The 13611-nt window shown below is 36.5% G+C and overlaps 5 protein-coding genes across 17 annotated transcripts in view; 2 read left to right on the top strand and 3 right to left on the bottom strand.

Annotated features, from left to right (window-relative positions):
• LOC108625080 (ras guanine nucleotide exchange factor R) overlaps window positions 1–2674 on the top strand; it is a 16979-nt gene extending 14305 nt beyond the window's left edge. For 2 of the 3 annotated variants that reach the window (XM_026813603.1, XM_018024803.2), the window contains exons 4-8: window positions 373–488; window positions 567–704; window positions 779–980; window positions 1143–1364; window positions 1499–1587. In XM_026813603.1, the coding sequence (XP_026669404.1) occupies window positions 373–488; window positions 567–704; window positions 779–980; window positions 1143–1364; window positions 1499–1587 (767 nt within the window). Of the gene's footprint in view, window positions 1–372; window positions 489–566; window positions 705–778; window positions 981–1142; window positions 1365–1498 lie in introns of all 3 variants that reach the window. The other variant, XM_026813602.1, reaches the window with a different exon arrangement.
• Window positions 2675–2743: 69 nt separating this feature from the next.
• On the bottom strand, window positions 2744–5657 carry Vps52 (vacuolar protein sorting 52). The gene is made up of 9 exons (XM_018024809.2): window positions 5246–5657; window positions 4959–5134; window positions 4506–4890; window positions 4246–4428; window positions 4060–4185; window positions 3796–3980; window positions 3633–3717; window positions 3367–3570; window positions 2744–3296 (listed from the first exon to the last, which is right to left on the bottom strand). Exons 1-9 carry the CDS (start codon window positions 5480–5482, stop codon window positions 2871–2873), a joined length of 2007 nt encoding a protein of 668 aa, XP_017880298.1. The 5' UTR covers window positions 5483–5657; the 3' UTR covers window positions 2744–2870.
• Window positions 5413–10702, top strand: Pmm2 (phosphomannomutase). Of its 9 annotated transcripts, XM_018024823.2 has the most exons (6): window positions 5829–6169; window positions 6249–6409; window positions 9385–9473; window positions 9547–9741; window positions 9813–10080; window positions 10156–10702. In XM_018024823.2, the coding sequence occupies exons 3-6, from the start codon at window positions 9414–9416 to the stop codon at window positions 10425–10427; spliced, it is 795 nt and encodes a 264-aa protein (XP_017880312.1). In that variant the 5' UTR covers window positions 5829–6169; window positions 6249–6409; window positions 9385–9413; the 3' UTR covers window positions 10428–10702. The 9 variants fall into 9 exon arrangements, with proteins under 9 accessions (XP_017880320.1, XP_017880312.1, XP_017880319.1 ...); XM_018024831.2 differs by lacking the exons at window positions 5829–6169; window positions 6249–6409 and adding an exon at window positions 5413–5433; XM_018024830.2 differs by lacking the exon at window positions 6249–6409 and having other exon boundaries at window positions 5829–5960.
• Window positions 6433–8743, bottom strand: Sgsh (N-sulfoglucosamine sulfohydrolase). Its single transcript, XM_018024812.2, has 10 exons — window positions 8607–8743; window positions 8407–8536; window positions 8171–8307; window positions 7962–8112; window positions 7653–7891; window positions 7456–7575; window positions 7163–7369; window positions 6935–7104; window positions 6715–6861; window positions 6433–6648 (listed from the first exon to the last, which is right to left on the bottom strand). The coding sequence occupies exons 1-10, from the start codon at window positions 8719–8721 to the stop codon at window positions 6508–6510; spliced, it is 1557 nt and encodes a 518-aa protein (XP_017880301.1). The 5' UTR covers window positions 8722–8743; the 3' UTR covers window positions 6433–6507.
• Window positions 10703–10822: 120 nt separating the features above from the next.
• On the bottom strand, window positions 10823–12697 carry LOC108625089 (methylglutaconyl-CoA hydratase, mitochondrial). Of its 3 annotated transcripts, none has more exons than XM_018024818.2 (3): window positions 12576–12697; window positions 11330–12116; window positions 10823–11254 (listed from the first exon to the last, which is right to left on the bottom strand). In XM_018024818.2, the coding sequence occupies exons 2-3, from the start codon at window positions 12070–12072 to the stop codon at window positions 11095–11097; spliced, it is 903 nt and encodes a 300-aa protein (XP_017880307.1). In that variant the 5' UTR covers window positions 12073–12116; window positions 12576–12697; the 3' UTR covers window positions 10823–11094. The 3 variants fall into 3 exon arrangements, with proteins under 3 accessions (XP_017880307.1, XP_017880308.1, XP_017880309.1); XM_018024819.2 differs by lacking the exon at window positions 12576–12697 and adding an exon at window positions 12439–12569; XM_018024820.2 differs by lacking the exon at window positions 12576–12697 and adding an exon at window positions 12333–12426.
• Window positions 12698–13611: the final 914 nt, after the last annotated feature.

Genomic DNA, 13611 nt, shown 5'->3' with positions numbered 1-13611 from the left:
TAGCAATATTCGTCCGACGTCTGATTTCTTTTTAAAAAATGCGTTTCTAAAGTGCATAAACTTTTGGGATTGACTGTATAGCCAATACATCCTTAAGGAAATATTGCGGAATCAGGCGACGTCTAGTTGATCGCTGCTAACACCCCATTATCGGCGCGTTAGACCTTAGGAAAAATAGTGTACTTCCGTCGATTAAAAATCAAAGAAGCGTAACGAAGTGCTCCTTCGTGTCGGATTACAAACCGGATGATAATTATCTTGCGATTGGGAAAGATGCATTCGCTCTCGCAATGCATTAAGCCGAGTGATTAATTTATTCCTTTTATTAATCTATGGTAATCGAGTTAAATAAATGCTCGTTCAATGTGACAGGACCGTATACGATTTTCGTACCAACGGATAAGGCCTTCCGAACGCTTTTGGTACAACTCGGTGGTCCAGAAAAAGCGGAACAGAAATTTAGGGACAATCCTCGACTTCTTAGCGGGGTATGTCTTATTTATAAAACCATGTCTTCCAATAATTTATTTATCTGAACGAATTATCGATGTACTTTGTATAATTAGCTCTTGCTGCATCATGTGATTCCTGGAGCCTTCAGGATCGATTCGTTGCAAGACGAAATGACTGGTATCAGCTTGGCCGGAACACAGTTAAGAGTGAACGAGTACGCGATGCACGATCATGAGTGGAACGATGTAAAAGTAATTGCACATATTTCTATCGCAATCAATTATTCATGGGATCTCGAATTATTGGCTTATCCTGATGATATCAGGTGACTACGATAAATGGCGCAAGGGTGGCCTCGAATAAACGGGACATCGAGATACCACAGGGTGTAGCCCATGCCGTGGACAGGGTAATGTTCCCGCTTCCGGTTGGCGACTTAGTCCAGACGATGCAGGCCGACCGCGAGAGGAGATTCACTACTTTCCTAAAAATGCTTTTCGCCTCCGGTCTTCAAGACAGTCTATCAGGTGCATAACTAAGAATAATCTTACTAATGAGAATTACATAATTCATTCTCGCGGATACCATTTCATAGAAATATGTTAATTCGTATCAAGCGCAACTTCCGTTCACGTTAAAGCGAGAGTTCACGCTTTCAATTGGTGATAATAACGAAGTTATTTATGTAGGACCAAAAACTTTCACCGTGTTCGCTCCGACGGACTCCGCTTTCGAAGCAGCCGCGAAGGATGGTGCACCGGTTTGGACGGAAGACGACGGGGCAGAAGCTGCGAAAACTATCATTTCGAAACACATAATCCCGTCGACCCTTTACACAGCTGGAATGAGATATTATTTGCAGAAGGACACTCTTCGTCCCCAATCGCCAGTTCATGTTCACAAGAATGGAGGTATTTAATATACAAGGATGTATTTATTTAAAAGTTAGAATTAATTGTCTTCATTTTGATTGAATAATTAATTACGAAACCGGATTCCAAGGGAAGGATATTTTGCAATGCAAAATTTGTTGGGCTTGTTTCAGGTCGAGTACGAGTGAACGAAGCGTATGTCGTAACGCATAATGTACCTGCAACAAATGGTGTTCTGCACGCGATTGACGGTGTGCTATAAAAGAACCATAGATCGTTTTTAAAATCTATGCCTCTCGCATAATAATCCTGATCCCAAAAATTATTTTAGTTCAAGAGTGACAATACGAATTTGTTGAAAGGAAAGGTAATTATTTTATAAATTATTTTTTCTGTCGTTCTCTAAATTAAAATTGGTATAAAGAGAGAGTCTCTGCGTATGAATAAGTTAGAGGATAATAAAACGTTACGGTTTGCCATAGTTGCAAAGATGCACTAAGAATTTGATAGTGTACACACAGAATAATAATAATTTATATAATGTGTAGATGTGTGTTGGTCGATCGTATCGATATTGTAATTGTATAGGATGGTAACATAAGATCACAGACGAGATTTACGAATAGGCCTATCATCTTCTCTCGCGTTCGAAAAATTAAGAGTGATTTGAAGGTTCTCTGTTCGTATATAGTGATCGATGGACCCTCAGCGCGTCAATTCAGACAGGCACCATTTAAAAGTAATTTTAATTAAATCGTAGTATCTTGGTAGTTCGGATATCATCTTAAAATCTGAGTCTATAGGGATAGGAATATAGAGTATTGAATTGATTGAAGTAAAACATGCAATAAAGAACGGATAAAGTAATATTGAAGAATAAGAGAGGTTGTGGTTGTAGGAAGTCAGTTTAGCTTCGTCTCTCATTCATTGGACTTTTATGAACTCGGCTCGAACACTGTTTTCAAGTAGTCACTCCTAGGATTGGTCATTTGGTCAAGGATTGTGAATTAAAAATGCCAAGATTTATTTCCATTCATTTATTAATCAGAACTTTTCCATTGTTTCAATACATTACTGTATTTAAATTTGGAACATTCTTAAAAGCGATTTCGATGCCATTTTGGTAAGAAAAGGGTACAGGGTTATTTCTCAAAACCTAAACGTCTAAACAATAACACATTTTAATTCCACAATGTTCTCCAGAAGGTAGAATATAAAAATACAGTGGTTGATTGGTCTTCTCGTGTACCTGGTCTGTGACGGTACCATTAGTATTGTTTTATACATAGATGTACAGTACAATTTTTTCATAAATACTATCTTTTATTAATATCGTGTAAGTTCCATTACATTAAAAATTATCTTCTAGGCCATCAAATAAAAATTACGCCTTCGTATTCAGAATAAAATTATTTTTAATTTTTGCAAAGATAATTTATAAATAAGATGTAAATTACTTTTCCATATATAATATTTACAATTTATATTAACTAGACTTAATTATCATTAGTACTATTCCAGCTCGTAACTAAATCCCTTCGCCTTTTAATAAGTCGCTTTATATTTCTTCATCTCGACCATTATATGATGAAAATTGGTCAATTGTGTACGGGCGTTTGGTGGTAAGATTTTATGAAATCTGTGATAGTATTGCACTAACTGCGTCATTGCACGTTGCACCAGTGCCGTGCCGAGTACCAAACTAGGAAACGATTTTAATACTTCTTGATTAATCTCTTCTAACGCCTGTTTCCAATTATTGGTAAAAGATTGCACCAGAGCCAACGCCTTCCCCTCCTGTCTTTTCGAATCCTCGGTTTGTCCCTTCTCGATCATTACTTCGGATTCCTTTACGAACTGTATCATACCACCAAAGTGTGGACTCAGAATTTCCTCGACGTATTCCGAAGATCGCGCATTCAGTTGATCTCGGAAACTCTCGGCTTCCTTCGAATTATCCCGCGTTCTTTCCTAAAAGATACAAAACAAAAATATAAAGTAAGGAACAAACCTACACGTACCCGAACCGAGATATCCTCACCATTAACACGCCGAGAACTAAATCGTAATTATTAATAAGAAAGACTAGTTGTTGAATTCTACTAGAAAAGGTGGCTGCCATTCGTAGCAGAAAACACTGAACAGCTTCCCTTAGTTCAGCTAATAACTGAGTAGCTCCTTCGCAAGGAAATCCTTCGACTATGCTAACCATCGCAGCGCTAAATTCAGCATATCTTCGAGTAATCTACAAATAAATTTTATTCCGTACTTTCGAAAATTCGTTAAATTTAATAATCGGAAACTTACATAATGGGGTCCCGTTTCTTGTGTGAGCTTCAACGGGTCACACTGTTTAATACTCTGAATATTTAGTTGAAAAACATAATCGAATCTAAGAAATTAAAGTTGAGATTTAATTTGAGAGTTATTTATATGTATTTAGAAAGGTGTTAGCGTGTTTGATTGATACCTAGGCCAAATTACAGACGTCATATTGTCCCAATATTTGTCTAAAGCTGGCACTGCTCTTTTGTGACAAGTTAGACGGTAGCGCATTACTAAATGCAAGCAGAGGAATAGAGCAATGGTATCGTAACAATCTTCCACGAAGGATTGCAGATTTTTAACCATGAGATTCAACGTTTTCTTCATTACCTAATTATCGGATACGGAATCTTATAATCTTGTTCTTAACAATTTTATTTGAAAATATTCGCTAGCCTCATTTGTTCACCTGATTAAAAATATCCATTGCTTGCGCGCCGCGCACTTTAAAGAATTCTGTTAAGAATAAATACTCTCTACATGCGTTATCTACAAGAGCGTACTGTTCGCTTCTGAACAAAGCCTCATAGTGGTACTGCAGATAAATAAATTTTATTATATCGATAGTCGAACATTCTAACATTTCTATACTCACTCTCGTTTTGGATGCAGTATGAGGTACTATGATAGGTGTTTCTAACTGAGACGTTAACACATCTCCTCTGCTCCCTATGGAGAACACTGTGCCCCTATGCTTTAACGTAGTCTTATGAAAAATGCTTCTTCCTGCTGTGTCTTCAAACCCCATTAGATCGTCCTTAGTAGCTCCTTCTTCAAACTATATAAAGAGAATTAGCAACACATGTAATATAATTAATACTGGCATCGCAGTGCAATTCTTGATTATTGTTTCACCTGCAGTTTCATTAGTCTCGAAGAATACGATTTAAAGTACGAATAATATATTTTACTCATCGTACTGATGTATTCTCCGCAAATCTCTTCTGCCACATTCCTTTCATTCGCCAGAATAAATTCGAAGAAGAATTTATACTTCAACATATTGTTCTGTGGCACTTGATAATTAGTCATTGGTTTCCTGAACTTATAGATCTGTTCTAGAAGATATGTTCTGATTTTAGCAAGTGCTTTTACTTTCAGCTTCTCTAATATATCCTTCACGTCCAAGCATGACTTTGCCTCTTTAAAACTTTGTTCCTTTACAAAATTTATTTTGTGGTTCAGTGTCTGCAGTTGAGTTAGAAATTCTTTCTCAGTCACAGGACAGTCCATGATTCCTCTGTAGATTACATATTGTTAGAATTTTATTTGCGGACGTCCTAGATTGAAATTTATTTGAATTCTTACACGATGAGAGCTTCCGATACTGTCATATCTTCTATGAACTGGCTCAAGGGTCCTCTAATTATTTGTCTATTAGACAGCTGTTGACTCATTGCTACAGACTTGCGTTGAAGGTACAGTATCTCTGAACTAATGCTACCTAAGTCTTGTTGAAAGCTCATCAACATCGATTCCATTTTCTGAAAGTAAAAGTTTCTAAGAAATCTCTTCGCAATGAGCGTTCTAATAATTAATCAGAGTAAAATTTATGAATATAATAACATGATTATATAGGAGTGTCAGAGGCTAACCTCCAGAATATTATCGCAAGCTGCGATTTGATTATGAAGACTGGCAATATTTTCACTCTCCTTTATGTAATCCTGTATAGATTTATTCTCAACCTCCTTTAATTCTTTTTCGATTTGTCTCGAATATTGCCGTAAATCCGTGCCAGTCTTCAGTACCTCTTGAACCACATCGTCTCTAGGATCTTGAGGTAATCGCGTCTCGCTATCATCGTCGAAATTATCTGTTTCACTCGACATTTTATCACCTTTATCCTAAGTTTATTCTAATTATTGGAATGTACAAATTGCACAAGTGTTGCTCTTTGACATACTGTCAAACCGCGTTTCGCTGTCACGTTTATGCCACCTATCAATGAAACAAATAGATGCTAAAGATAGTCTTCTTCCAGTCTCCTTTAGTACGTTTTCCACATCTTTCCTCATTTTCATAATTAGTCACATTCTTTATTACAAGCATGTATTAATGATTCAAAGGATCTTCAAATATCTGTTTGTCATAATTAATAATTAATGTTATTAAGTAAATAGCGGAGTCATCTATCGTTCGTCGAAAATACTATCATAATCTGTAGCATTTTAAATTAACAGTTACATGTTACATCGTTATCTGGGATGAACCTGGATGTAATGTGTAATAGTTTTACGAGCGAAGCATCCGTGTGTAATATGACATCGAATTCTAATCTAAATACGTATTCATGAACGCGTTCTCCAGGTAGATTTTACGTGTCACCGTCTCAGCTAATCGAGCTCCGCGTTTTTAATCTCGACGCAAGTGTGATGCCCGTTTTACGTAGCTTTCAAATTACAAATTTGCTCGTGTTACTCGGTGCTTTTTTCTTGTGCCTTATATTCATGATACAAGTGAGGCAGATCTATAATAACAATCAAAAGTACAACAGATATTTGGGATACAAGGAATACGTAAGCCTGTTAAAGAATACGATGTTCGTCGCGAGCATTTTATTATTCACGAACTGTAATCGATTCGTTTATACTTTAGATGAATGAAATATCAGCTGAGCTGAAGGCTATAGAAAAGACTGCGAACAGATCGTCTACTTACGTGCGTCAATTAAATGAAATCCTCTCGAAACATCATGAGAAGGATATCAGGAACGTTTCTGTATCGCGACCTGTTTTTTGATTAGAAACAAGTTTAGCGTAGGTATATTTAACAAAGGAGCTAGTTGTATTCGTCAAATTTATTGGAATATAATAATACAATATAAAAAGCATAACAATACATCGTTTATAAAAGTTTAAACACGATTTTCAAGCGGCATGCATTGAGGATCTTTAGATCTTATATCGTTAACAACTCCCCCAGGCGCGCAGAGCCAAGGATCATTGGTCATTTTCTGCCACTCGCTTAATCTCTCTTGTAAATCAACAAGTGTTTGCTGAAACAAAATCCAAACGTAGCTTATAGAATTGTAGACGCATTCAAATTGCTTTGATCTTTATACCTTCGCTGATGGCTTAGACACGATATTGACCCTTTCTTCTGGATCATGTCTTAAATCGTACAATTCCCATTCGGGTCTCTCGTAGTATTTTTCTAAAGTTTTGTACCATGGAATTCTCTGTCCGTTTCTAGTTCGATTCAAAAGATCCTTGATGCAGAATAAAAATGACACATTAATCTGCTGTGAGTTTTGATACAATTCATTTGTTCTTGTAGATTACCTGAAAAGTCGGTGAGACGTAGAAGTCTTGATCGATCGGGAATGGCATTTTATAGTTAATATTGTGTATGAGCTTGAATTGCTTAGTTCTGATAGCTCGCATCGGGTAGTACATAGTAACTTCATGATGCGTTTGGCTAGCGAAAATAGCTGTGTTGTTTTCCGTGGGCTCTGCACAATGAAGTAATTAGAAACTAGCACAATATCAAAATTAGATAGTTTAATTTACCTTGAACGAGGAGAGGAAGAAGCGACTTTCCAGTTAGAGGAGGAGGGGAAACATCATTCGTATCAATCGAAGCTTGCACTTCGTATGGTATGTTAAACCAATCCAGTAATGTTGGTACAATGTCCAATAAAGACGTTAAGCTGTATGTTACACTGTTTCTTCTATGATCAGGAATTGGTGATCTAATCATCATAGGTTCTGCTAGTCCTAACATCATAAACTCAGTTTGAACATCACTCAGAAAATTACAGAATATTATATAATAATAATATAAAATAGTATGAATTAATTACCTGGGTCGTATAAGTTCGTTCTACCATTTGGAAATGGTATACCATTGTCAGATGTATAAATTACTAACGTGTTGTCCTTGAAACCAGCATCTTCCAATTCTTTTAAAACTAAGCCTACGCCTGTAGGTTTCATTACATTTTACTGTTTAAATCATCAATTCCTGAGTTTTTTATCTACTGTTTCTGAGTATTAGTACCTTGATCTAGACGAGAAATAGTTGTATACTGAGCAGAAATATCTCGTCTAGCTGCTTCTGTGTTTTGTACGAAATAAGGGACTTTCACTTGATCCCATTGATAATATATCGGATGCCAGTCAGGAATGGTACCCATACCAACGTCCCCATTGCCAAATTTTTCACAAAAGTTACCGTACTCCGGATGTGAATGACCACATCTGTGAGGGTCATGAAATCCAATGTATAAAAAGAAGGGCCTAAAAATTGAACATCATATTTCTCTTCTTCTGATCAAGTCACAATTTGTTAAGCACAAGGGATTCCTACTGTGTTCTGTTTTGAGAGAGGAACTCTCTGACCAGGAGTTTAATCTTCGTAATATTTCGACCAACTTGTAGTATAGAATTATTTTCTTCTGTCTGTGAGAAATCAAAAGGATACACATCGCTCGGTCCTACGTGCTTCTTACCAATAATACCTAAAGTATTCGCTCGTGATTATCGAACTCTTATAATTATTCACTTAAAAGAGTATACCTGTTCGTATATTATTATTTTTTAATATCTTTGGCAAACTTTGAACGTTGTCAAACGAGTTAAAATGATGAATTCCTTGATGAAGACCGTACATTCCATTCTGATGGCACGGTAAACCAGTGAGCAAAGAGGAACGGCTGGGAAATAAGATACAAAATATTTAATAAGTTCTCTAAATATAATAGATAATTTAATAGATTCTCTAAATATGTTAAGTAATTTTATAGTGAACATACCTAGGAGAACAGCTGCTTACTGAGGTGTACGCATTGTTAAACAACAAACTTTCCTTTGCCAATTCGTCTAAGTTAGGTGTCTGGCAAATTTTATTCAAGTATGATCGCATTTCGAATCCCCCATCATCAGCTACGTTCAATGCACATTAATTTTTTATTCAGGATAACGTTATTTAATGTTAATAAACAATATTCATTACCCAGTAGTAAGATGGCATTTTTAAACGGCGCGGTGTTTGCATTCGAGTCTCGTGACTTTAATAAGATAAGGCCGATAAGGCAATAAAATTTGTTTAAGTTAATTCTTTTCGACATTACAGTTTCTAAAGATAGCGGCAGAACCGATAAAGAGAACGTCGAACTAGCCACGTATCGGATCAGGCACCATCTGTGTACTCTCTCAATTTTTTTCTTTTTGTTTTATACGCGGTAATTTGGCCTATTTTGTAGCCGACGAAAACAGAGAAAAATGAAACGTCAGAGAAGCTTTATTCAAATATCATATTACAAATCAGTGTTATATTTTCATTTATAAATCAGTGAAGTTTTCTACTCGCAGGTTATATATTGTGTATCATATACAGTATATTCTTTATTTTCATATATTTTATATTTCTTTATAGACAAAACTTCCAGTATTTATATTTTATTCCTTCCTCGTTTCTCCATTTTCGTCGACTTCGAAATCTCTCGAATTAGTTCTGTTAAAATATGATTGGATACGATTTAATCTGTGAGAATGAATGGGGGTTTCGAAACTGGAGGGGAATTGTTCATATATAATAATAATGTGAAACGCCTTGCACGTGATGTATCAAGTAATTCGTTTACCTCGTACAGCAGCTTATTTCGAGACCAGAACAGTCATTTGTTTTTGTTAGTGGTTCTGAAATATTTTTAAAAGCCTGCTAATAACAAATTCGAATCGTTAACAGGTATTATTATGGTTGTTATCTAATTCAGAATTTTTTGTTTTAGACTGAGAAAGTGGACAATAACTTTTTAATATGGCTAAAAAGGTAATATGCTTGTTCGATGTCGATGGTACACTTACAGACCCGAGACAGGTATAGAAAATTTTAATGAGAGCACGTATAAAACTCTTATCATGTATAATCTTCTTATCAAAATTTACATTAGTCGATTAAGCCACAAGTGGAGAAATTTCTTTTGGGAACTGTTAAAAAAGAATTTGATCTGGCAGTGGTTGGAGGATCAGATTTAAACAAGTTGAAAGAACAGTTGGGTGGCAAGAGCATGTTCGAAAAATATAAATACGTTTTCGCAGAGAATGGGTTGATTGCTTTTAAAGACGGGAAACAATTACGCACGGAAGTAAGTAGCATATCGCAAAAAATGTTCACTTAATATAAATACTTCGTATTAACTGCTTCGATTTCTTTTAGACGCTTCAAAGCATGATCGGTGAAGAGCAACTACAAGATTTTATCAATTTTTGTCTAAAATATATATCCGAATTACATTTACCGTTCAAACGAGGAACCTTCATTGAATTTCGATCAGGGATGCTGAATATATCACCTGTTGGTCGCAATTGCACTCAAGAAGAACGTATTCAGTTTTACGAATACGATCTTGAGAATCAGATACGTCAGAAATTTATTCAAGCCATTAAGAAAGAGTTTCCGGATCTTGCTTTCACTTATAGTATTGGTAAATACTTTTATATACGTTATAGTCTCAGTAATGCCACGCAGAATTAGCAAAGAAGATTTTTCATTTGTATAGGAGGTCAAATTTCGTTTGACGTTTTCCCTATCGGTTGGGATAAAACCTATTGCCTTAGGCACATCCAAGGATACGAGGAAATACATTTCTTTGGTGATAAAACGGCGGAAGGCGGGAACGATCATGAGATTTATGAGAGTGATTTAACTGTTGGGCATCGTGTCACTTCCCCAGAAGACACTGTTAAGCAGCTGAAAATTCTCATGGCGCTTACGAAAGAGCGAAAGGAACGCGAACAGCAGTCTTTGCCGTTTCCTATGCAATGTGCATAAATGCACTGACTGTGGGATAGATTAAGTATAATTTACTTATGAAACGCAAGGTACTTCATAACGCTGTTTGTCTTTTATTTTTTATTGATAAGCATTCCATTCATAGTATTAAATCTCCAAGGGTAGAAGTATTGGGATTTGTTAGGTGCAATGAAAACAAGTTTAGATAATTTTTGTTTTAAATGATTAGAGAACATTATAAGAAATCTGCGAGATGTTTATTGCTGTTGTCCAATGAATCTTTTTAATAAAAGTATAATTTATTCATATGGGAAGCATGTTCCAAAGGCAAAGGAATGAAAACCGATGTTATAAACATAATTATATTTTTCTAAAAATAAATGTCTGCATATACAACATATACATTAACAACAACAACGTTATAGAGAATCCTATGAAATTTAAAAATGACGTAGATTGTTTTTCTTAAGATTATAATGAATCGTGTACAAAAATATTTAACGCTGTAAATCTTAATACTATACTAACATTAGTTATTGTCCTACCATTCATATAAATGCCCGTGAATAACTTTTAAAAACAGCAATATTAGTCGTATTATGATATAACGCAACACGAGAATGGTATATGTTATCAGAGTTAAGAATCGTTGATATGTCGATTAAGCGTGATAGATGCGTAAAGCGCGTTGTATCCTCGACAATATTTACATTCCCTGATAAACCGGCAAACGTTTCGACACAAACGCCGCAAGTCCCTCGATTCTATCCCGAGTATCGACCACTTTGCTGTAACACTCCTTTTCAATTTCAAATCCGTCTTTGATAGGTACCTGAAGCCCCTGCGATATCGCCGTCTTCGCCATTCTGCAATCAAAGCGTGGTAGATTTTTAGTAACGTTGACGAGCCTTAGGAAAATCATATTCCAGGTAATCACTTACTTTACTCCAATCGGTCCATTCGGCAAAATTTCTCTGGCAATCGACAAAGCGGCTTCGTAAGCGGCGTCGCCGGCTTTATTTTGCGGGACCACTTGGTTCACCAGACCAATTTTCATCGCCTCTTCGCCATCGACTATGCGAGAGGTATAAATCAGTTCCTTAGCTTTGGCAGGCCCGATTATTCTCGGTAAACGCTGGGTACCACCGGTACCGGGAATGATGGCCCATTTCGTTTCGACGAGTCCCATTTTTGCCTCTGACGAAGCGACCCTGATATCTGAAGCCAAAGCAAGCTCCAGCCCTCCGCCCATCGCCGCACCATCGATCGCCGATATTACCGGCATTGACAGAGTTTCTACTTCTACCATCATATTTCTCAATATCGAAACGAATTTCGTGATCTCTGAATTCTCCATCCTCGATCTCTCTCTTAAATCTGCACCGGCGCAGAAGATTTTCGGTATCAAGCTGCGAATGATCAACACTCGCAGTTTGGAATCTTCTCTGACGGAAGAGAGAACGTCTTTCAACTGACTGACCAGTGTTTTGCCCAGTGCGTTGCAAGAGTTGGGTCGGTTCAATCCCAATACTAAGATACCATTGTCCTTCCCATCCAAGTATTTGAGTACCACTTCTTTCGTTTCCTCTTTCGGGTTCAGCATCACATTCGTCGAGACTGCCCTTACCGCGGTCGTGCAGAGAGAATGGAAAGTGTGTCTCACACTTGTTGTTAAAGGACCCATTATGTAAAGCTTACGTTACAAGCTTTCACTGAAATTAAGCGAACCTGGAACAAAAGACGACAATAAGCAGGAATGCAAAATGAAATTGAATCGTGAATTAAAATTATACAACAAGTACAGAGAATCGTCGATGTTATTCTATGGATTGATAATTTGGATGGATGCATTAACTACAACATACTACTTGTTGATATAAATTATCGGCTGTAATTATACAGCGATCGATGAATGACTGGCACTTATTATTCAGACATAATTACCGAAAGCAAAGTGCACACGAGTAATGGATTTCGATTGGAAATAAGTATAAAGTACGATTCGAGACGGTCGAAGACGTATTATTTAAAAAATCCGGTAATATCGTACCCGTGCTGGGAATCGTGTAGGAATGTCGCTAGCTCCTTGGACTTTATGCACCGTCGCGTTTCGCCAATAACATCGCACGGTTCGCGGATAGGGAGAGGAGCCGAAGAAAGTTTAAATACATATATAAACGCACTAACCTCGAGTTCCAATTCCTCCGACGGCGACGTCGCGGACACAACTGCTGCTTGTCGTCGAGAACGAAAGGGAAACTATACTCGACGACCCACTCGGTCCGTGTAGATGTGTATATATGTATACGTTGCGCGCAACGCACGTACGTACACATACACCGTACGCAGTAGATAAGATTTAAATATCGACGGTGGAACAAGATATACTTTTTCCATCTTCTTTTGTATTATGGAACAAGTCAATTTACCATTAGAACGAAGAATGGTCGTAATTTATTCCTTGATTATGTAGGAGGATGAATCATCAACCGCGACTACCTCAACGTTTATTATTGGCAGACTGTTTACTAGTTTTGATCAGTTCGTATTGGACTTCATTGATGAGTAGCGAAATCGTTTACACAAGAATACTTATTTAGTAACTTCAAATAAGGTAGTTATCACCTAAATGAACACTATTCGAGATAATTACGAAACTTTCAACAAAATTAATCAAGCATCTGATAGAGACTTCTGAGAAATTTCAGTGCATTTACACACATAGTTTCTGAGTTAATCTGGAAAGAATTGACCAGCTAGAATTAAAGATATTAATACTCAAACTTTTAAGTTTTTTATTCGATTACTCATATTTTTATTTATAATAACTCTGTAAACTTTTTAAATTTTTCTTTACTCAACGCTTTAGTGAAAACAACGTGGCAAAATGCACTGAAATTTCGCAAAAGTATCTATTAGGTGCTTAATTACTAATTTTGCTGAAGGTTTTGTGATTCATTTAGGTGAGAACTACCTTAACATAAAAAAGCTGTTTGCTGTTTTGTTATCGTTATAGTTAATGGGATTATATTGGAAATAGTTTAAAATAATAACATTGTTCTAAATAAAACGAAAACAATTCGTTATCTAAAATAAGAACTGTATAATTCCGGGGAGAATGGTACAATTAGTTTTTTGTTATTCGACTTACTTTATCGAGCCACGAAGCCTTGAATGTTCTAGTACATGGAATGCGTAACGTTTGACCCTGTGGTTCCACAGA

This window comes from Ceratina calcarata, unplaced genomic scaffold (assembly GCF_001652005.2).
Source record: "Ceratina calcarata isolate Rehan_Ccalc_2016 unplaced genomic scaffold, ASM165200v1 scaffold340, whole genome shotgun sequence".
In the NCBI taxonomy this organism is placed as follows: Eukaryota; Metazoa; Arthropoda; class Insecta; order Hymenoptera; family Apidae; genus Ceratina; species Ceratina calcarata.
This window is presented reverse-complemented; position numbering and strand designations above follow the sequence as displayed.

Coding starts and splice junctions, on each gene's coding strand:
- Vps52 (XM_018024809.2), bottom strand. CDS start 5,482: ATGTCGAGTGAAACAGATAATTTCGACGATGATAGCGAGACGCGATTA. Junction 4,429..4,505: donor CGAGACTAATGAAACTGCAG/GTGAAACAATAA, acceptor CTCTTTATATAG/TTTGAAGAAGGAGCTACTAA. Junction 3,297..3,366: donor TAGTTCTCGGCGTGTTAATG/GTGAGGATATCT, acceptor TGTATCTTTTAG/GAAAGAACGCGGGATAATTC.
- Sgsh (XM_018024812.2), bottom strand. CDS start 8,721: ATGTCGAAAAGAATTAACTTAAACAAATTTTATTGCCTTATCGGCCTT. Junction 7,105..7,162: donor TCTTCCTCTCCTCGTTCAAG/GTAAATTAAACT, acceptor TTCATTGTGCAG/AGCCCACGGAAAACAACACA. Junction 6,862..6,934: donor ACGTCTCACCGACTTTTCAG/GTAATCTACAAG, acceptor TTCTGCATCAAG/GATCTTTTGAATCGAACTAG.
- Pmm2 (XM_018024831.2), top strand. CDS start 9,414: ATGGCTAAAAAGGTAATATGCTTGTTCGATGTCGATGGTACACTTACA. Junction 9,474..9,546: donor CACTTACAGACCCGAGACAG/GTATAGAAAATT, acceptor AATTTACATTAG/TCGATTAAGCCACAAGTGGA. Junction 9,742..9,812: donor GGAAACAATTACGCACGGAA/GTAAGTAGCATA, acceptor GATTTCTTTTAG/ACGCTTCAAAGCATGATCGG.
- LOC108625089 (XM_018024818.2), bottom strand. CDS start 12,072: ATGGGTCCTTTAACAACAAGTGTGAGACACACTTTCCATTCTCTCTGC. Junction 11,255..11,329: donor AATGGACCGATTGGAGTAAA/GTAAGTGATTAC, acceptor CTTTGATTGCAG/AATGGCGAAGACGGCGATAT.